The sequence below is a fragment of the Colias eurytheme genome, chromosome 3 (assembly GCF_061535395.1).
Source record: "Colias eurytheme isolate Ceu_HAF_F1 chromosome 3, ilColEury1 Martin Lab GWU primary, whole genome shotgun sequence".
Taxonomy (NCBI): domain Eukaryota; kingdom Metazoa; phylum Arthropoda; class Insecta; order Lepidoptera; family Pieridae; genus Colias; species Colias eurytheme.
This window is the reverse complement of record NC_142982.1, coordinates 6,179,332-6,202,129: the sequence shown is the minus strand read 5'-3', so window position 1 is coordinate 6,202,129 and position 22,798 is coordinate 6,179,332. Positions and strand designations below refer to the sequence as shown.

General features: G+C 36.7%; 1 protein-coding gene across 3 annotated transcripts; it reads left to right on the top strand.

Moving 5' to 3' along the window:
• Window positions 1-299: 299 nt before the first annotated feature.
• On the top strand, window positions 300-22,399 carry LOC149909627 (mediator of RNA polymerase II transcription subunit 12-like). 3 transcript variants are annotated; one of them, XM_090119678.1, is made up of 49 exons: window positions 300-468; window positions 561-778; window positions 864-1,023; window positions 1,161-1,352; window positions 1,562-1,669; window positions 1,906-2,007; window positions 2,274-2,448; window positions 2,629-2,807; window positions 2,888-3,252; window positions 3,409-3,558; window positions 3,636-3,723; window positions 3,804-3,949; window positions 4,540-4,681; window positions 4,975-5,082; window positions 5,159-5,284; window positions 5,364-5,506; window positions 5,582-5,718; window positions 5,796-5,878; window positions 6,172-6,369; window positions 6,585-6,697; window positions 7,474-7,656; window positions 8,016-8,160; window positions 8,495-8,684; window positions 8,805-8,896; window positions 8,985-9,093; window positions 9,690-9,913; window positions 10,199-10,381; window positions 11,035-11,175; window positions 11,726-11,846; window positions 12,140-12,181; window positions 12,860-13,045; window positions 13,140-13,227; window positions 13,478-13,641; window positions 14,154-14,277; window positions 14,605-14,717; window positions 15,044-15,194; window positions 15,579-15,823; window positions 16,481-16,685; window positions 16,775-16,822; window positions 17,003-17,142; window positions 17,425-17,527; window positions 17,599-17,697; window positions 17,787-17,910; window positions 18,004-18,116; window positions 20,651-20,751; window positions 20,960-21,257; window positions 21,394-21,690; window positions 21,846-21,923; window positions 22,068-22,399. In XM_090119678.1, exons 1-49 carry the CDS (start codon window positions 462-464, stop codon window positions 22,272-22,274), a joined length of 7,254 nt encoding a protein of 2,417 aa, XP_089975804.1. In that variant the 5' UTR covers window positions 300-461; the 3' UTR covers window positions 22,275-22,399. The 3 variants fall into 3 exon arrangements, with proteins under 3 accessions (XP_089975804.1, XP_089975803.1, XP_089975802.1); XM_090119677.1 differs by having other exon boundaries at window positions 2,268-2,448; window positions 18,007-18,116; XM_090119676.1 differs by having other exon boundaries at window positions 2,268-2,448.
• The last annotated feature ends 399 nt before the right edge of the window (window positions 22,400-22,798 follow it).

The following is a 22,798-nucleotide window of genomic DNA, read 5'->3' as shown; positions in this document are numbered from 1 at the left end:
CTGCGTTCATACAGCCAAGGACAAAATATATAAAGCTTACCACACACAAGACGATGGTAATCAAAATCTTATATGTTATTGAGGTACGCAATGGGTGGTTGCAGCGAAATATCTATCCAATAATAGGTATGCCTTGTTAAAACAATAAGACATAGTAAGCGTTACAAGATTACAAGATGTGTAATACAATTTACAGTCGCAAAATGCTATGTGAAAATCGTGACGTGTAGTATGGTATAACTTTAGGTGTATTGAAATGTCAATTTATTCAAAATCAAAAATTATAGATGGCAGTCATCGTTGACGTTGAGTCGTGAGAGTGTTTCTAATCAATTCGTATATTTTGTTTTCTTTTTGTACGATTATTTTTAATTCAATAATTATAATGAACTAAAATATAGGAGATATTTTGGAAATAAAAGCTTAGCGTATCAGCTATGAACCTATCATAGTAATATTAAATGAGAAGTATGCAATCATTAGCCACTTGTACTTGATAATGTATACGTTTTAAGCTTGACTTACTTTTTACGTTATTGTTTATATTGTTAATTAAATAGATAGTACCATTCCTGTGGACAACATGGGGATTATGTACGAGAAACGGCCTTTGAAAAGGCCTCGTTTAGGTCCTCCTGATGTGTATCCTCAAGAACCTAGACAAAAGGAAGATGAATTGACATCCGCTAACGTAAAACATGGATTTACAACAACACCACAGTCCAGTGATGAATTTGGGACGGCAAGAAATTTTAATCACTCCGCTTTTGCATCCAAGGTAGGAAAAAATCTATCAAAGTAAGTGAACAGGTATAATTTTCGATCCAATACCATTAATATAATTGTTGTGTTGATTATTTCAGATTGGACAATTTTTTTCTGGTATACTGTCTAAAAAGGAAGAACTTAATACTCTACCTGATTGCGGTAAAAAGAGGCAGCAAGTGAATCCTAAAGATAACTTTTGGCCAGCAACAGCAAGAACTAAACCACAAATTGAAGCTTGGTTCAAAGATTTAGCTGGTATTTTATAATTTATCATACAAATACTATTCTATTTTGGATGTGGGAACTTATTAGCATGATAATTAATCCATTAGAAAGTCTATTTCTAAGGTGGTTTTGATCTTGATATGCTTAAAAAAGTTTTGTTTTTTCAGGGAGCAAACCTTTATCTATATTGGCAAAGAAAGCACCTAACTTTAATAAGAAAGAGGAGATATTTATAACATTAACTGAATATCAAGTAGCTATGCCTAGAGCTGCATGGTTTATAAAATTAAGCTCTGCTTACACTGTAGCAGTCTCTGAAGCAAAAATTAAAAAGAGGCAGCATCCTGATCCTACCACTGGTTTGTTTACTTTCCTTATTTCTATATATGCATCAATAATCAATAAATAAAAATGTGATGTGGGTAATTAATTCTAAAAATTATATAGTAGCAAATCAATTAATAATAAACAAAATACTTTAAAAACATATGTTTAAGTCTATGTTTTTATAGAGACAATAAAAAAATGAAGTTAAATAGGCACAGTTTAAATTTCAATATATTTACAGAGTGGACAACAACATTGATAAAATTCTTAAAAGATCAAATTCCAAAGCTGGCTGAATACTACCAAAGTGGCCCTGGTAATATTGACAAAACACCACCATCTCAGTCAGGTATGTTTTATTATATTTAGTTATTCTTTAAAGTTTATAGCAAATTATATTACGCTTTCCAAATTTATTTCTAGTTAAAGTTTATACAAATCAAATAAAATGAGCTGCATCTAAGCTCATTTTATTAATAAATATTTAATAAATATACTAGTAAAAATTATTAATAAATATTTGTAAAGCTATGTTTTATATACAAATTGAGATCTGTTAATATTTTTTGATATATTATGTTATAGGTCAAGGCACACCAAGTCACAATATGTCTGGCCACCCTCCGGGCAGCTCTACACCAAATTCCTCAGTGCCAAATTCCATGCATTCTCCAGGAAGTACCAGCTGTATGTTTTTATTTTATTTTACGTTATTTTGTTTCAAATTATATTTTAAAAGAAAGGAAATTTATAAGAAACTAGAGGTAGTGGTGAATTTTATATCACACATTATTTTTATGTTTTTCTCCATTTAAAAATTCCACAAACATTTTAAAACCAAAATCACCTAAAATGTGAGTTTTAGCGAGACTATTAAACAGCAATCGATTTTTATTCTTATAGATATACATAACATTATTAATTTTCAATGAGTAACATTTGTATAGTATTAGGTTCATCTACACCTGGTCCTGAGAGCACAGACTGGCGACAGGCTCTGAAGCAATGGAATTATTGCTGTCGACTTGCCAAATATCTCTTAGATGAGGGTTTATTGGATAGACATGACTTTCTCACATGGATCATAGAATTGCTAGATAAGAGGGCACCTGACGATGGACTGTTAAGGTAACATATTATTTGTAGAATTTAATTGCAACTTATACCGTTTATTGTTGTAAGAATAGCATATTAAATTATTCAAATCTCCAAGTTTTCCTTAATTTTCCTATAAAAAATATTATTGAAATATGGTAAAAAAAAAATACTGTCATAAACGAAATAAAATATTTTCCTATGTTCATACAGATTGTTCCTGCCATTGGCTTTACAATATATGTGTGAGTTTGTATGTTGCGAGGGTCTATCGCGGCGCCTTGCAGCAAGTTGCGCTAAAAAGTGTGCAGCAATATGCTCAGTATTATCAGAGACTACTTTAAGAACCTTAAATCAACCTGCAGTCTTCAATAAATCAGACAGAAATGGAGGTAAGATATGTGTGAAGAGTAAGTATAATTCATTAAAAAAATGGATAGTTCTATTATTTACGTACATTTGTAATTTTCAGATGCAAATGGAGGTCCTCTGTCACCTTCAGCAGAAACAAATGGTGATGTAAAACCGAATATATCGCAAATTAAACGTTCAAACACACCAGCTGATCAAAACAATGGAACCCCCAATCCTAATCATTCCTTAGGAACCCCCAACCCTAACCATTCGCTGGGAACACCAAACCCCTTAGGAACCCCTAACCCCTCTCAACCTATGGAACAAGTGAAGGAAGAAAATGATTCACCATCAAGGGACACTAAAGCAACAATAAATACAGTTGTCACAGCATCTCTTAACCCAGTACAAGTCGGTTTTGGAGAGATATTAAATTGTTCATTTCATAGAGATGTTATTATACAATTGGCCACTATTCTTCAGGTTAGTCTGCATTTTAGTAACAGTATTATTTGATTATTACAATTGAATGTTGGATAAGCATATCATTTGGAGTAATTGCTTATATATTTTTTTTAAAATAATTTAAATATCATAAGTTGACAAAGTTACAGATTTGTCATGGTTATATTGTTTTAGATAATATGTATAGAATGTCCAACTGCAATGGTTTGGTCTGGATGTGGCTCATCTCTGCAAGGTTCACCTTTAGACATCTTGCCATTACCCCCCTCTGCATTACCTATGCCACAGATGGATTCGGAAGTTACTGAAGAACATAGGCGATTGGTATGAATAATTATTCATTACTATTATTTTTTATACATTTTAACTTTGTAATAAACTGATTGAATAATTTAATAAAGGTTTATGAAGCGGAACAAGAAATCGCAGCAAGAAGCAAAAAAGCTGAAAGCAAATGGTGCACAGATAAATGGCAAACAAGTTCTCAGGGTAAGTTTTATTTAATTTATATAATATAAACTAAATAACATTATTGATGTTTTAAGTAAAAAAATACATACATTTTTTAGCTCGAGTGTTAGCAGTCCTCGAAGCATTGGATCGTCACTGCTTTGATCGCGTCGATCCAAATAATAATCTAGATACATTGTATAAAGAAGTTTTCGCAAACTGCAGTCCACCCCCTAAGGACGCAAATGCTGACCCCAAGGATCCAGTGAGTTATAATTTTTCACTTCAAAATGGAAAGCATATTATACAATTTTTTTGTACAAAATAAGCAACTTTCAAAAACAGTCCAAACTAAGGACATAATTCAAGTTATGACTGACTATACTAAAATAAAGATGGTTTACGTTACACCGTTTCCCGTCCGTGTCTCGGTCGGAGTCATTATCAAGCATTATTGTATACTTATTGTATGAAGTGATTCATGCCTGACCGTGTGTCGCCTGGGGCACGGCGTTGAAAAGTCGACGGATATTGTTTCACTAGCTGTGCCCCGCGGTTTCACCCGCATTGCTCCGCTCCTGTTGGTCTTAGGGTGATGATGACCTTCCTCGATAAATGGGCTATCTAACACCGAAATAATTTTTCTAATCGGACCAGTAGTTCCTGAGATTAGCGCGTTCAAACAAACAAACAAACTCTTTAGCTTTATAATATTAAGTATAGATTTGTTTCCCGGCTCCGCCACGATCGCGTTTTAACCCATTGAGCCCCGAACGGCCCGATCGGTCCACGACACAATTTAAACACAAAATTAAACACACATGTACACATAGTAACAAAAGTATCGTTGTGCAGGAGTACGTGTGCTCGTACGCAGTGGTGCGCGTGCTGTGCGAGTGGGCGGTGTGCGGCGCGCGCTGGGGCGAGCACCGCGCGATGGCGGCCGCCGCGCTGCTCGATCGACGGCAGCACCATCATCATCATCATGAGCATCAGGGTATGCTTGATATTTTACTTTATTGTTTGATGTTTTGTTAGAGGCCTTAATGATTAACGCAATAGCAACTAATTTTTTTCACAGAATATCTGTATGGTTTTATATTATAGTCTAGCATTTTAAAAGAATACACTCTTTATCTGCCTTTATTTTTTTTTATTTAGTTTCCTAGCCTATATTTTTTAAAATTTTCCATAAAATATGTCAAAACCGGAACATTTGAAGTGTGTTTTATTGTGCCTTTTTCTCTTTATAAAATTGTGCCTATAATTACGTGTTTGTTTTTTAAACAGGATCCGATGATAAGGAATCTATCAGCTCTGGAACGGGAATGTACAATGGTCCACCCATTTTCCAAAACCTTTTGTTGCGATTTTTGGATAACGATGCGCCCGTATTAGGTAATATTGTTAAATATAAATTATTGTTATTGTAATATATTTAGGATTTGTGTCTCATTAAATAATATTTCTACAGATGAAAGTCCAAATGCCCCACCAGGTAATCGCCAACAGTTCGCGAATTTAGTTCACCTATTCGGAGAGTTAATTCGACGTGACGTGTTTTCACATGATGCGTACATGTGCACGCTTATATCAAGAGGTAATTCTTTTAATGCCACTTCTGCGAATAATTACTTTTTTCTTGAATTGTAATTAAATAATATTTTCGAATGTTTTAGGTGATCTAATATCTCCCACGGAACCAACTGTAACTTCTAGTTCTGGCGGACATACGGTCGCTCAACCTGCAAATAGTACGGGAACCAATCACAATATGGATGACGATATATTTGCTGGTATCGATCTGAAACCGAAAATGGAGGTGAGTTTAACTATTTTCTTATCAATTGATAATTAATAAAACAGATGTAAGATTTTACATGACATTTTTATCTAGGAGAACGTCAGAATGGATTTGGATGATTCAAAAATCGACGATGACTTGGACAAGCTTTTGCAACATATAAAAGAAGATCAGCAAAATTCGATGGACGCTCCCGATAGCCCAAAAGATCCTGGAGAACCGTCTCATAAGTAAAATATTTTTTATAAGTTTCTATGTTAGTTTTTTTAATGTTTCCAATCAATTTATTGATTTCAACTTATTGCAGTGTGAATTCGCCAATGATGGGTGCTAGTGGAATAGGTATAGGATCAATGCAATCAATGGGAATGGGCCCAATGTCTGTACCAGGTAAGTGGCATTAAATTATTAATCATAAATAAAAATTAAGTCTATTGAATAAACCAACTAACAGATTCTATCTATTTTTCATATGATATTTTGTATAGAATTATATTTTATGTGTCTCTTGCTAAATATGTACAAATATGAGTGATTTGTACCGTGTCCAAAATTTTTCAATTCCTAAGTTCGATTATTTATGCTTATCACATCATCACAATCCTTCTGTAAATTAACTCCAGAAAGAACAAATTCTTTTAAATATAAAAATATTTCTCAATTCCATTATCTCCTATCAAAAGGCATACGTTCAACGAGTTCGAACGGCTCGAACACAACGGGCACGGTGTCCCGGCACTACCACTACACGATGCACTTCCCGCTGCCGCCCACCGAGCCCGAGCACACGCCGCACGACGCGAACCAGCGGCACATACTGCTGTACGGCGTGGGCCGCCAGAGGGATGACGCCAAACACGCTGTTAAGAAGATGACCAAAGGTATACTTCAATTTATCATTATCAGCCTACATTTGTCCACTGCTGGACATAGGCCTCAGTCATGGCACGCCACTGAGCTCGGTCGTTCGCTCTTTGCTGTTTTGCCCAGTAACCCTGCGGATGTTGTCACTTCACCTTGTAGCAATACTTCAATTACAAGGAAAAAAAAATCCTGTGTTATGATTTTTTTTTAAATTTTCGTTTGTTATTTTCAGAAATATGTAAATTATTCTCCAAGAAGTTTTCCATTGATGTAGCAGAGGGAGGGAAAATAAAGAAACATTCGCGCAGCGAGTTTAACTTTGAGGCTGTTACGCAAAAATTTCAGGTTAGTTTCCAATTATTGTTGTTTTGATAATTTGATAATTTTGTTTAGAGAAGATCAATATTTTATAACTACTTGTACGGTTCGATTCAAACTTAATGGCAGTTCGGAAGTTAGCTGCGAGTGCAGGTGCGCGCAGGTACAGTCAAATTAACAATCCCGCTGATACCCAAAATTGCGTATTGCGCATCGGAACGTACGATGTTCTGAGCCGCCATTAAGTTTGAATCGTTCTTTATCGAGTAGGAAAAAAAATCCATACTAATATTATAAATGTTAAAGTAACTCTGTCTGTCTGTCTGTAACTCAATCACGCCTAAACTACTGAACCAATTTTCATGAAATTTGGTATAGAGATATTTTGATATCCGAGAAGGGACATAGGCTACTTTTTATCCCGGGAAAATGACGCAATCCCGGAAATCCCACGGGAACGGGAACTATGCGGGTTTTTGACTGCGCGGGCGAAGCCGGGGCGTACCGCTAGTGCTTAATATTTTGTCATGAATACAAGCAATCTTAATACTACATATTATAAAGGCGAAACTTTGTATTGATGTATGGATGTATGGATGTTTGTTACTCTTTCACATAAAAACTTCTGAATCGATTACAATGAAATTTAGCACACATATAGAGGGTAACTTGGATTAACACATAGGATAGGTTTTATCCCGGAAATCCCACGGGAACAGGAACTATGCGGGTTTTCCTTTGAAAACGCGGGCGAAGCCGCGGGCGTAAATCTAGTTAGGTAATAAAATTGAGTGTGGTTCCAGTCGATGTCGATGTACGAGCAAGGCGCAGTCTCGTGGGCGGTGGGCGGCGCGGTGTGCGAGGCGCTGGCGGCGTACGCGGCGGGCGCCACCACGTACCTGCCGCAGCCCGAGCACGTGGCCTTCGCGCTCGACCTCATGGAGATCGCGCTCAACGTGCACGGCCTTATCGAGACCTGCATACAGGTACAATACATGTTACATTACCTTTCGTAAATATACCAAAACTACCATATACCAAAAATAAATAAATAATTAATAAAATATCGATATGCTTGTTGGTCTGTTTGTTTTTTCATAAAAAAAATAATAAATCTTGTTTTGAAAGGTTAATTGTGTTTTTATTGTAATCTAATGTTTTAATTTTACTAGGCAGCACTATTATCAGCTGCTTTCAGACATAATTTAAGGACTCGTACTATGTCTTTTCGTCTTCGAAGAAAAAAGTCGGAGGACTTTTCATAAAAAATACGATTTATAAGTCGATTTGCCAACAATTTTTGACTGTCTTTTTTAACATTAGTATACACTCTACATCTTCGCAGATATTGAAAGAGTTGTCAGAAGTGGAAGCGGCACTCATAACTCGCGGTGCAGCTAGCAGCGGGCTGGCAGCCCCGCGTGCATACACTTCCGCACTGGCTCTGTATACCGTTGGAGCTTTGAGGCGATATCATTCATGTTTGCTATGTAAGTAAAACAACTTATGTAAATCGCTTTGTATTGTAAACGATTTTGCAAAAATAGTAATAATATAAAATACGTAGCTGTTCGCCTCGGCTCCGTTACGGTTGTAACTTTTTTTTTATTTTATTGATAAAAAGTCCTTCTCCTGGTTCTAAGCTCCTTCCCCACCAATTTTCAGCCAAATCAGTTTATGTCTTGTCTTGTGTCATAAAAAGTGTAACTAACACGACTTTTTTTAAAACATAGATGTAAAACAATAATACTGGCAAATTCTTTTTTACAAAAATTGTATCACTTTTTTTATTTTTAGTGTGTTACAACTTTTTTTAATTTCCAGTGTGCGTAGAGCAAACGTCAGCAGTGTTTGAACAACTATGTCGCCTGGTCAAGTGCGTGGTGAATCCCGGCGATTGCGGGTCCGCTGAGCGATGCGTGCTCGCACAATTACACGATCTGTATAAGGCGGCTGCACATCTGTTTCATGCGCCCCATGCGGATACCTTTGCGAATGCATATCCGAAAATAAAGTGGGTATTATAAGTCTACCATATTTTTATTTTTATTTTTATGAGTAAAACCAATAATAATTAATTTTTTTTTCATAAAATTATTGTTCTTTTTAACATAGTATGGTTCAATTGTTTCAGACAAGCGCTTTATTCTCCTTTACAACCTACACCGTCAAACTACTCATATAATCCACAATTCTTAAGTGAATTTTTCACAAATCCTAGAAAAGGTGTGTATATTTAAATGTATAACTTGATCAAATGCATTTAATTTCACTTTGTTACTAAATTATGATTTTTTGTTTATTTATTTGTTAGGTAAAATTGAAATATCTTGGGCACGACAAGTTGCGGAGTCGCCAGCAAATCGTTACAGCTTTGTGTGTTCCGCCATGTTGGCTGTATGTCGCGAAGTTGACAACGATCGGTAAGTTTTGTCTTGATATTAATGTCATCAAAGTTAGTATTAATATTTTTCTAATTTGTACGGAACAGCTAACTGTTCTATCCATTTTACTGTATGCATAGTTTGTTATCATCAAATTTGCCGTTCAATTATATCCTGCCCTTCTATTTATTCGGATTATAATCAGATCAGATCTTATAGAGAATATCAGAAATTTTCAATAAATTGATTGACCATAATTGTCATCTACAAATGACGATTTTGCACATTTATTACGTCCACGTTGCTTTGTGCAACTACCGATCACGTTACAAAATGTCTTAGTTTATGTCGGTCGAGTGGCCGCGCGCGCCGCACGAACGCATGACAAGCGGTTGACGCGACGTTGCCGTTCCGCACACAGCTTCACGTTTATGTTTGATTGTTTCTACGTAATATGTAAGCATTCCTTTTTTATTGGACTTGTATGACGTGAAAATAGGTGCTCTAATACGCCGCGTGCTTTACGTGTACGTTAACTTAAAAATACGTACGTATCACGTACATATTCGTTGCGTGCATATTTCGTAAACTGAAATACGCACGTGACGTGTACGTAATCTAATTTGACTGTGTAGAGTGAACGAGCTGGGCGTGCTGTGCGCGGAGATGACGGCGTGGTGCAGCGGGCTGGCGGCGGAGTGGCTGGGCGCGCTGGTGGCGCTGTGCGGCGCGCAGCACTACCCCGCGGGCGCGCCGCACGCCGCGCCGCCGCCGCTGTACCCCGACCTGATGCACCACCGCGACCTGCACGACGCGGCCGCGCACGACGCGCTCGCCGTCTTCACTTGCATACTCGTCGGTGAGCTGTCCCGCACGCTGCCCGCCGCACAGCGCAGCTCTACCCTAAACAGACATAACACGCAGCGTCTTACTAATTCATTTCTTATAATAGTATTTAATAAATTATAAAATATATTATGTTATGAACCGGTAATATAGATATAGATATCGAAACCAGAAAAAATCTAAATATTGAATAAATAAATATTTTGCTTTTACAATAAGATATATATTTTTAAAGGTGTTATAAGTAATTACAACAAAATAAATAAAATATTGATTCACGATTATTTTCTCCAACCAGCACGACACTGCTTTTCACTTGAAGACTTTGTCCGGCACGCCGCTTTGCCATCTCTGGTGAAGGCGTGCGGCGGGGGCAACGTCAGCAACCACCCCGCTAACGCGCCGTCACCTGACGCGGGCGCGAGACTCACTTGCCACTTGCTGCTGAGGCTCTTTAAAACTGTAGATACTCCGCAACCAGGTTAGCTTGTTCTGTTTTTAAAGGTTTCTTGGAAAAAGATTGCTAACAACATTTTCAATGAATGTTTTAAATACGTTGTTTGTATGCATAAAGCATATTTATTTACATTATCTAATATAAAACCATAATTCTTATTTCTTGAACGGAAAGATATTTAAAAACAAAAGTTCCCATCTAAATGTTTTTGAAGTTAAATTTCTTAAGGCGCGTTAAGAGTAAAATTTCAATCTCGCATTATGATGGGCAATTAATTAATAAAATTTCAAGCAATGCGAGCTTGAAATTTTACTTCACGTCGTGTCATGAAGTAAGGCAACGATTTTGGTATCTTTGAATTTCGTCAAAAAAGTTTCACTTCTGACACGTGTTCTCGGCATACACGTCTTTTTAACACGTAGGTAGTGTTTTATATAAATAAATACATTTAGTATTCTATGCACAGTATTCACTCATTTATACATAACTAGCAAACCGGGCGAACTCCGTTTCGCCACCAAGAGACACCTTTTCTTTGCTATAAACCTCACGGAGCCCGAGACCTTTCCAACGAATGCAAAACCTTGGAAATCGGTTCGTGCATTCTGGAGTTATAGCGTCAGGAAGGAAAACCCGACTTATTTTTATATAGTAGATATTGTATCGTCCGCACGCAGGTCTGTACAGCGTGTCCACATCCCCGGGGCCGGGCGGGAGCGGCGCGGGCGTGCGGCTGTCGTGCGACCGGCACCTGCTCGCCGCCGCGCACAAGAACATCGGCGTCGGGCCCGTGCTGGCCACGCTTAAGGCTATACTCAGTAATTATCATTTTTGAAGTGAAAACTTCTTTAGCGGCGTTGAGCACTTTTTCTGTAATGGGTATAAAATCTTAAACTCGCGTCAGGACACGTGACCCTGATCTAAAAAACGTAAGACGGATGGATATCAAACATGCTCAACGTTAATAATCAAGTTTTCACTTCTGCCGGCACTCCCAGAGTGCAACTCGTCTTTTTTAATTCTAAGAATATTAAGGAGCGGCGGATTCTGCTGACTAACGAGTCTAGTACGTGGACTCTGGTGTCCCTTCAATCACGTAAAAGTTATGGTAAACGGGAAAGTAAATGAACTCCGTAAAACGGGACCCTATTACGGAGACAGCGCCGTCTGTTTTCAATTATTCTTCTTGATTCTGCAAGATTTTTTTTGTCATATGCATTTGAATGTTTTCTTGCCTAAATATCTATCTAAATTCATATCATATTGTTAATTTCTTGTAAGTATATAAGTTATTGTCCTTTACACTTTTCTAAATTAAATTCATGCTCTACTTATAAATCTCATATAAGAATACTTTATCTATAACAGTGGTCGGAGATTCCACAGCGAGAGATCTCAGCAAACCGAGTGGAAAGAAATCTAGCGAACTTTCACACATACTGGGCACTAGTGACACTGTGCCCAGCGATGCACAGCTTGATCTCATATCGTAAGTAATGTTATTTATTTATCTATTAATTATGAAAAATATTATCATATTGCATTGTGACTAGGGATCAGTGATAGTTAAAAAAGTGTTAAATTGTATCTGTTAAAGTAAAAGATAATAAAAAAATAATTGAAATGTTTAATTACTTAAATAAATATTAATTGTTTCAATAACTAATTTCGTCGTATATTTAAAAAAATATATATTACATATAACAATATGTATTATACAAAAAAATCTACAAATTTAATTAAAATGCTTATTATTTATTAGCATTTATTTTTCATTCTTAGGATGGTAGAAACAGAGATGAGTGGGGGCCATAAAACGCCTAGGTTTGTTTTCTTTTTTTATGAGTTACAGCACCTTCATCCTATCATGGTATCACTGACTTGTGGTCGTTTGGTCATCCTGTCACTTCACTCTGTGGGAATTATATAAAATGGATGGGCTATAGTTGTTTCTGTATAACTATTTATTTATACATTTTTTAGTTCATATTAATTTAGTTGATATCTTATTTTAAAGTAAACTTTAAAAAAGGCCTAATGTGATTCCTGAATTGCTGTACACAGAAACAACTATGCTCTATTTGTTTTAAAAAAATGCGCCGTTGAAAGGGAACTAACAATTTTATTACAATAATTGGTTAAAATAATTATTTATTATCACAGTAGCATTGTTGAAAAAACCAATATTTTATTTCATTGTGTCAAGACATAGATATAATTAATATACTGTGCTATAATTTAAAAATAAAAATCCTGTTTGTGAACTTCTCGATATTGCTTTATGTGTTAATGTGTCTACTCATTTCATTGCATTGTCTCTGCCCCAAAATTCCTTGTGTACATAAAAGGTTATTTCACACACCCTCTAACCTCTACCCAAATCATTCTAAAATGGGATACATTTTGTAAATAACATATTGTGTTGTTAATGGAAATTACATTTTAATACCTATTCTGCAATTAAATTTAATTACAATAATATAAGTCTTAATAATATTGCAGAGGGAACGGTGGTGTCGGTTCGACGTTATTAGATTCTTCGCAATCTTTATCTTCACTAGCGAGGCGGGTACTCGCTGAGATCTGTTCAGAAGAATGGGTTCTGCAGAAATGTTTACAGAACCCGGACGAACTTTACCATCCTGATATGTTGTTGGATCCGATGCTTACACCGAGACAAAACCAAAGGTAACATATTTTATCGAATTAACAGATAATTTTCGAGTTTCTTCTTTTTTGTTAAAATTATTTTTATTCTGTAATATGAAATTGTCTTTTTCAGATTATTACACATGATATGTTATCCGGATTCGGCAAGTCACACCCATCCTGATCTAGATCAAAAGACCATGATCACGAGGCTACTAGAGGTGATTACATTTCTTCTTCAATACTGTCTTAATACAATTCTCTTAAAGCAGCAGCTTTAAATTGAACAATTCCAACGATAAAATTGTCATACTTCTTCATATAATCTGTTCTTGCAGTAAGCGGATATAATATACATTCATCATGTAAACCCTGAAAATGTAATCTCCCTTTTTGGCTTCGATAATTTGGTAGACTTATTTTAATAATTTTAAATCACCATATATATTTAATTAGCAAATTATTCCGTAGAACTTGGAGCAATGGTCGCTCCGCATGTCGTGGCTGGACCTGCAGCTGATGTTCAAGCAGTTCGGGAGCGGTACGTCGGAGCTGAGCGCGTGGTTGGATACGGTCTCTCGAGCGGTTATCAACGTGTTCCAGCAACCAGCTCCACCGCCGCCTGATAAAGACAGGTTAGTATAAAACACTTTTTAAAAGAACTTGGAGCAATTGATGATCTTTTTCTAACAAGGTTCTGAATTTTTCTAACCGTAAAATTATTCCTACAATTTCATATTTCGATTGATATTTAAAATAAATAGTCTGTGAACATAGCAGAGCACTTTTCAGATGAGCTTGAAATAAATGGAGTTTCGTTAGTATACACCATAGTTCTATAGTTCCTGAAAGTTTTAAGAGAGAGTTCTGGAGATTTGAAATCCAGAAAATCAACTTTAAAAAAAAAGACGGGTTGCACCTATGTTGCACTCCGGGAGTGCCGGCAGAAGTGAAAACTTGATTATTAACGTTGAGCGTGTTTGATATCCATCAGTCTTACGCTTTTTCGATCAGGTCACGTGTCCTGACGCGAGTTTAAGATTTTATACCCAACGCCGCTAAAGAAGTTTTCACTTCAAAAACACTTAATTTAATGAATTATTTCTTCACATGACTTAGAACTAAATAATCATATGATGTGTGCTAGGATGGGAACGGAACGTGGGGTAGTAAGCACGAGCAAGTGGTCGCAGTCGGTGTGGTTGGTGGCGCCGCTCGTGGCGAAGCTGCCGCCGGCTGTGCAGGGCCGCGTGCTCAAGCAGGCCGGACAGGTAAACTATGATTTTGTTTTTATCGTTGTTGATTTGGCAAAAATTATATTTTAATAATCAACTACATATACTATATAATAAATTGAAATGGTTTATGAAAAATCGAATGAATTTTGTATTCATTTAACTTAGCACACTGCTACTTACAAATTGAAAATCTACTGTAAGTAAATACATTTCTTGAAAATGTTGTAATTTAACAGGCACTAGTTAAATTCTAAATTATCTCAATTTCTGAACTATCCAGAAAGTTGTATTGTTTATTGATGTGTAATTTTGATTTTCATTCGATTTTTTTTTCTCATCGGTCCTTATTATTTTGCACAGATCCTCGAGAGTGGTTGGGGTGCGGGTTGTAGCGGTAACTGTTCGGGCGGAGGAAGCGGGGGCGGCGGCTCGCATCGAGACTGCAAGAGCCATCAGAGCCCTAGCTATAAAGGGTGAGACATTCTTAGTGTCAATTATAAATACAGTTAAAAAATCCTGAATCCTGTTCTTTCTATTACTAGCGCAAAAAAAGGATAATAAATCTTTAAGTAATGAAATCTCTGATAATTTAAACAAAGAATTTATTTCTCATTCATAGTTCAATGCATTTTGTATTCAATAAACGAAAATATTCATGGTTATGTTTTTGCAAAACGATGTAGCTAAGAAATCAATGCCAATGGGTCAAATTATCTTCTCATCAAGCATTTTTTCGGCGAAGAACAACACATGACATCTTATCGTATGTTTACTTACATAAAGTTTATATTATATTTAGTTCGGCGGGTGGTGGTGGAGGCGGTAAGCGCGGTGTGGGCGGGTCTGTGTGCGGGTCGGCCTGCGCCTGCGCTGCATCTGCTCTACGGCTCGCGAATGAACCGTTGCTATCGCTTGTACTCACTTGTTTGAGGCATCAGGATGATCAGAAGGTAAAGCTTTGAAGAGACCATTAGCAAGCAATTACCACAGTTTATTGTAGAGGGCAATTGACAACTGTTTCCACTGACTCCCCACTGCAGTTTAGCATATACGTGCGACTTGCAGAAGTCCACTTGCGCGAGCGTTTACATGTTAAAAGCCGCAACGATACTTGCGCAAATTTATTACTAGTCATTTAAGTGCACCTGTCGTTATGATTTAATGTTGTGTGAAAACGCAATATAGTTTTCATTCGATTTTCTTTTACCATTATAATATCTGTTATAATATTATAGTGATATAACCGCCTACTGCATCTTACACTTTTGTAATTTTTTTATTCTTTACATTATATTATGTGCAATAAAGTTAATATAAATTAATACATTCAATAGGAGAGTCTGCTCAGCTCGATCCACGCACAGCTACAGCACTATTTAAACCACGCACGCGACCACGAGCGCGCGGCGTGCGGTGACACGTGGCAAGAGGAAGCGGCCCCCGAAGCGCTGCAGTTGCGCTTCTCGCTAGCGGGCGGCATGTTTGACGCGATTAGACGATCTTATCAGCTGACGTCAGACTGGGCGGTGCTGCTGACCCAACTCGTGGCGCATCAAGTGATTGACGCGTATAATAATAGGTAGGTGGGTGTAGAGTGGTTAGGGAAGTTTTGGTGGGAATTTTAGTGGGTAGTATGAATGAAATTAAAGAAAAAATATATGTATTACGATGTGTGAGGTATTCAGCATAAAATTCTGCGTTTTTTTTTAAATAGGTTATCTTTATTCCATAAAATTAAAAATGGTTTCTTATGAAGATAGTGATACAAAGATAACCAATCAAAATTTAATAGATTATTTGCATTTTGACATAATATGTCGTCGTCAATGAGAACCGACGTTGTAAATTTAAATAACTTGAATACACTGGAGTTGTACATACATTTCCAGACATATAAGAAAAGAGATACTACTTCGAAGGCTTCGAAAAAGAGGAATCATTTGAGGTGTAACTTACTATAACTTTACAGGTCCTTAAAACTTCTATAGACCATGGTCACATGCGTAACCCGTATGAATTATTTGATTAAACTTATATATAACAGACAGTCATTACGCACGCAGCAAGTCAAAAACGAAAATCACCTAACATCATCCATAATTGGTGTACTGGTATCACTTCATTGCCATTGTCACATACCAAAATATTGAGTAACAGTAATATTCAGCACATTTTCCATACTGACTTGCTGCGTGCATTTCAAGGGGATTGTTAATCTACAGTGAGTTTATTGTAGTTTGTGTCGCAGCAACTTGTTCACAACATTGATCGACATGCTAGCCACCTTGATACACTCGACGCTCGCTGAAGGTGGCGACGATAATAATAGGAAGCATTACCAAAACCTCATGAAGAAATTGAAGAAGGAAATCGGCGATAGACATGGGCCTAGTGTGCAAGCTGTCAGGCAATTGTTGCCACTGTCGAAAAATACAGTTGAGGTATATTGACAAATTCAAGTTAATTCTAGTTTAAATAATATACTATTTTTGGTTAGAGTTATGTTTCATAAGATGATATTTTTTTACAGGTGATCGCGTGTGATAAAATAACTAGCTTCGACAGTGATAAAAAGCAGGTGAGCTATGTCATAGACATTTTTTTTTTTATATAAACGATATTTTTTTATATAGTTTACTCAATAATATTCCTTATATGTTTTTTTTTGTAAATAGGACTATTTTTAATATACCTGCATATATTTTTTATGTTTTTTTTTTTTTATTTTTAACATTATTACGTTTTGCTTATGTACCAGGGTCTCAGACTGACGGACAAGTTGTCTGTATCGAGTTGGGAGCTGGTAGAAGGAGGAAGGAACCCCGCACCGCTCTCGTGGACTCTGTTCGCTGCAACCAAGATTGAGAGGAAACCACTCACTTATGAAAGTGCTCATCGGTAAATGTGTATTTAAAATACATAAGTATCTTTATAATGACCTACATTCTTAAAAAGATAGCTGAGTGTAATGATGATTCATAAATAATTTAAGCATTATCTGTTGTAATACCGAATTAAGATATAAAATATAAAAGATACAAGATATAAAAATGCATTATCACATTTTAAAAATTAAATCTTTCCTTCTCTGTGTCTACTTGTATTGATTTAATTACTAAAGATCTATTCCCTTTTTTATATTTAATTAATGAATATTATTTTTTATGTAAACTTATTCAGGTTGTTGAAGTATCACACGCATAGTTTAGTTAAGCCTCTTAGTTATTACTTGGAGCCGCTGCCTTTGCCGCCTGAGGACCTTGATAACAACGATAGTAAACAGGTATTTATAGAAAAAAATTAAATAAGTTTTTAACTTTTAAACTACGTACTTATAATCGGTATTTATTTAAGGACAATGGAAGCTTGGATTCAAGTCCCACGGGATCAGGGAAAGGACGCAAAATGTCCTGTAAGATGAATAAAATGAAGAAGTCTAAGCCGACTACGCCTGTGAGTATTCAACACTTATTGCCTAAAACACAATCATCAAAATGCTCCTTATTGATATAGTATTTATTTTATAATTAATTGTGTTATAGACAAGCGGTGTGGGCGGTCAAAGCGGTGCCGTGGGCGGTATGTCGGCGCAACAGCAGCCGCAGTTCATGCAGCAGCAGCAGCAGTGGTTCCCGCCGCCCGGACAGAACTATTATAACCCGCCTGGTGTGTATACGCCTTTATTTAAATTTAAACCCGGATATTTATTTATTCAGAAAGGTTTTAGTAGCGTAAATTAACTTAAAAATGATTTTAAAGCAGCAGGCGTGAATCCTCGCGGCGTAGCGCCTCCCGCCAACACTCAGTCGAAACAGGCGCTCAGCAATATGTTGCGAAATCGATTCCCCTTCACGCAGATGACTCAAATGCAGGTAATTATTAAACATGTTAAATTTTCGACTTAATAGGCCAGTGGAAATTAACATTAAATTCGCAAAGCACGATGTAGATTTGAATTTTTGGTATGTTGTTTGGATCAGTTAGGGTGATGTAAATCCCAATTTGCAACTTCGAAAAAGTTGTGCTCGCTGCGCACCACGTGATAAACTGCGAAAATTTTGGACTTTTTTCACTTTTTGCTCTATAAGTCATAAACTATGCGTTTCCGACAAGTATGATTCAGTACATAAATTAAGGTTATTAAATTTGCAACAATTTAAGCCTAACCGTAGCTCTCTAAACCTTATAACGACTAAACTGTGGCCATTCGAAGATGGTTCATTTTTCCCGAAATATTGAAATTTTTAGTTTTGCTCCCGTTTGAAGCAAAATATTGGCAAAAACCGCTCGTTCTATGAGAAGTTCGTATAATAAAGTTGTAGTGCATTTAATTTTCTTTCATAAGAGCATAGAACAAAGTCTGTGAGACAAATATTTCACACACAATATCTGAAAAACAAAAAGAAGGTAGAAATAGATTTTTAAAGAATTGAAACTGAGAGCATATAAAATCATAAAAAGAATAATACTTTTTCATTTGCAGGATAGGTAATTAACAAAATTACAAAATTTGGGAAAGTAGGAAAAAAGATTATACGCAAATAATAAACTGCGAAAATTTTGGACTTTTTTCACTTTTTGCTCTAAAAGTCATAAACTATGCGTTTCCGACAAGTATCATTCAGTACATAAATTAAAGTTATTAAATTTGCAACAATTTAAGCCTAATTAAAGCTCTCTAAATCTTATAGCGACTAAACTGTGGCCATTCGAATATGGTTCATTTTTCCCGAAATATTGAAATTTTTAGTTTTGCTCCCGTTTGAAGCAAAATATTGGCAAAAACCGCTCGTTCTATGAGAAGGTCGTATAATAAAGTTGTAGTGCATTTGATTTTCTTTCATTAGAGCATAGAACAAAGTCTTTGAGACAAATAGTTCACTCACAATATCTGAAAAACAAAAAGAAGGTAGAAATAGATTTTTAAAGAATTGAAACTGAGGGCATATAAAATCATAAAAAGGATAATACTTTTTGATTTGCAGTATAGGTAATTAACAAAATTACAAAGCTAATTAAATTTGCAACAATTTAACCAAACCGCAGCTCTCTAAACCTTATAACAACTAAGCTGTGGCCTTTCAAAGATAGTCAGTTTTTCCCGAAAATTTCAAATTTTTAGTTTTGCTCCCGTTTGAACCAAAATATTGGCAAAAACCGCTCGTTCTATGAGAAAGTCGTATAATAAAGTTGTAGTGCATTTAATTTTCTTTCATTAGAGCATAGAACAAAGTCTGTGAGACAAATAGTTCACTCACAATATCTGAAAAACAAAAAGAAGGTAGAAATAGATTTTTAAAGAATTGAAACTGAGGGCATATAAAATCATAAAAAGGATAATACTTTTTCATTTGCAGGATAGGTAATTAACAAAATTAAATTTTCTACAACTTTATTTTATGACCTTCTCATAGAACGAGCGGTTTTGCCAATATTTTGGTTCAAACGGGAGCAAAACTAAAAATTTGAAAATTTCGGGAAAAACTGACTATCTTTGAAAGGCCACAGCTTAGTTGTTATAAGGTTTAGAGAGCTGCGGTTAGGCTTAAATTGTTGCAAATTTAATTATCTTTGTAATTTTGTTAATTACCTATCCTGCAAATGAAAAAGTATTATCCTTTTTATGATTTTATATGCCCTCAGTTTCAATTCTTTAAAAATCTATTTCTACCTTCTTTTTGTTTTTCAGATATTGTGAGTGAACTATTTGTCTCACAGACTTTGTTCTATGCTCTTATGAAAGAAAATTAAATGCACTACAACTTTATTATACGAACTTCTCATAGAACGAGCGGTTTTTGCCAATATTTTGCTTCAAACGGGAGCAAAACTAAAAATTTCAATATTTCCGGAAAAATGAACCATCTTCGAATGGCCACAGTTTAGTCGTTATAAGGTTTAGAGAGCTGCGGTTAGGCTTAAATTGTTGCAAATTTAATAACCTTAATTTATGTAGTGAATCATACTTGTCGGAAACGCATAGTTTATGACTTTTAGAGCAAAAAGTGAAAAAAGTCCAAAATTTTCGCAGTTTATCACGTGGTGCGCAGCGAGCACAACTTTTTCGAAGTTGCAAATTGGGATTTACATCACCCTAACTGATCCAAACAATATACCAAAAATTCAAATCTACATCGTGCTTTGCGAATTTAGGGATTTTTAGTGTCGATTTCTACTGGCCTATTAACGTCATTGAAAAATAGATTTGATCCGATTTTGACTTCTTCTTAGCTTTTCAAAATATTTTATTTTAGCTTAGCACATTTAATATGATGATCTTCAAAATAATAAAATAATGTTCAAGCTTCTTAAGCTTAATAATTGTATACCCTTATATAAACAATTTAATGCTTTTGTTAAATAAATAATATTTTATATTTATTATTAAATAAATAACGTTTTGTAGCAAAGTGGTGGTTACCCCGGTGCGCCTCAGCCACGCGGGCCGTTCCCGCGACAGGGCATGCGGCAGATGCAACCCAACCAAATGGCGCAAATGCAACCCAAGTATGATTCATTGCTTTACATTATTTCTCTTTGCTAAATAAAATATTAAGGAATATAATATTATTAAAATAATAGGGAAAAGGAACATATAAGCCATCATAGAATAGTAACTAGTGATGTTGTTTGATAATATCTGCATTTGGAAGACACTTCTTTGTAACTAAATGTTTTTTTTTTTCAATTTATTTAATTATAAGTTTTATTTCAGTCAAATGAATCCCATGAGCGGAATGGGCGGCATGGGTCCAATGGGTCAAATGGGTGGAGTACAAATGGGGCCCGGTCAGATGAGCGCTGGTCAAATGAGCGCAAACCAGATGGGCAGCGGCCAAATGTCCGGCGGACAGATGGGAGGCGGGCAAATGTCCGGTGGTCAAATGGCGAGTAGTCAAATGGGAGGAATGGGTGGTCAAATGTTTGGTGGACAGTACGGTGGTATGCAACAAGGCTATGGGGGCTATTCGCAACAGATGATGCAGGGTGGGCAACAGCAAATGATGAACCAGGTTTGTTTATTAAATTGAAATAACATTAAAATTACTTTAATCCTCTTGTGCCATTTTCTTTAAACTTGTGTATGCATATAAAAAAAATGTTTAACTATACATGACTTACAGAGTTTTACGTATTCTTTGTTAACAGGGTATGAGTCAAAGTGTTAACCAGATGGGTCAGCAAGTGAACTCCATGGGTCAAAGTGTTAATTCGATAGGTCAAAACGTAGGACAAATGAACCAGGGTGTTGGTCAATCTGGTCAAATGCCACAGGGCATGGGACAAATGGGTCAAGGCATGAGTCAAATGGGTCAGGCTATGGGACAGATGAGTCAAATGGGCCAAGGGGGCGGTATCGGTGGTATGAACAGTCAAGGTGGTTCGATGGGCCCTCAAGGGGGAAATGGTATGGGAGGATTCCCGGGACAACAGTCATTCCAACAGGTTAGTTATTATAATTTTTATTTCTATTTTTATTTTATATATGTTTATCTATATAAATGTTGTTCCTCTGCGAGTTTATTAATAGTGAATATTAGATCAAATAGATGGATTGAAATTTTATAACTTTAACTTTAACTAATTTGATTGTTTTTCAGAACATGATGAGTGGTCGTGCAAGCCAAGAGGCGTATCTAGCGCAACAAAGACAGAATACTCGACCGCAATATATACAGGTTAGTTTATAAGATTAAATCATAGTACATATTTAGTTATTTTACTTGAACCCAACACGTTGGTTTATAGTGAAGAATTTTTACTATGTATTTTTATAATAAAATCTAATATGTATATCAATAATCGTATTTTGTATTATTCAGCAACAAGCGCCGAACGTGACTATGGGCGGTATGGGCGGTCCGGCCCCACCGTACCCGCGCGGCATGCAGCCGCAGCAGAGCGCACAGTACCAGCAGCAGATGACGCAGCAGCAGCGCATGCGGCAGCAGATGCTCGCCATGCAGCAGCAGCAGCAGGGCCCGCTGGTGCAGCACCTGCAGCGGCAGCAGTACCAGCAGCCGTATTAGAGGAACGAATTTGGACTCTATCGGGCTGCATAGCAACAGATGACGCAGCAGCAGTGCGTGCGGCAGCAGATGCTCGCCATGCAGCAGCAGCAGCAGGGCCCGCTGGTGCAGCACCTGCAGCGGCAGCAGTACCAGCAGCCGTATTAGAGGAACGAATTTGGACTCTATCGGGCTGCATAGCAACAGATGACGCAGCAGCAGTGCGTGCGGCAGCAGATGCTCGCCATGCAGCAGCAGCAGCAGGGCCCGCTCGTGCAGCACCTGCAGCGGCAGCAGTACCAGCAGCCGTATTAGAGAACCTTACTGGGCTGTATGGTATACAACATGTATTATTATCAGCAGCTACATAGCAGCAGATGCTCGTAATACAGCAGAGGCAGTACGCTGGTTCCATATTTGTAGAACTAAATTGAACTCTACCGGTTTGCATAGCAACAGATTACTCAGCAGCTGGGCCTGTTGGTTCAGCACTTGCAGCTACAGCAATACCAGCAGCCCTCTAAGAGATGATGACGTATTTTTTA

Bases quoted from the DNA above. Each gene is read 5' to 3' on its own strand.
- LOC149909627 (XM_090119676.1), top strand. The intron at 13,046-13,139 runs GTAACATATTTT...TGTCTTTTTCAG, and splicing joins ACACCGAGACAAAACCAAAG to ATTATTACACATGATATGTT. The intron at 21,924-22,067 runs GTTAGTTTATAA...TGTATTATTCAG, and splicing joins CTCGACCGCAATATATACAG to CAACAAGCGCCGAACGTGAC.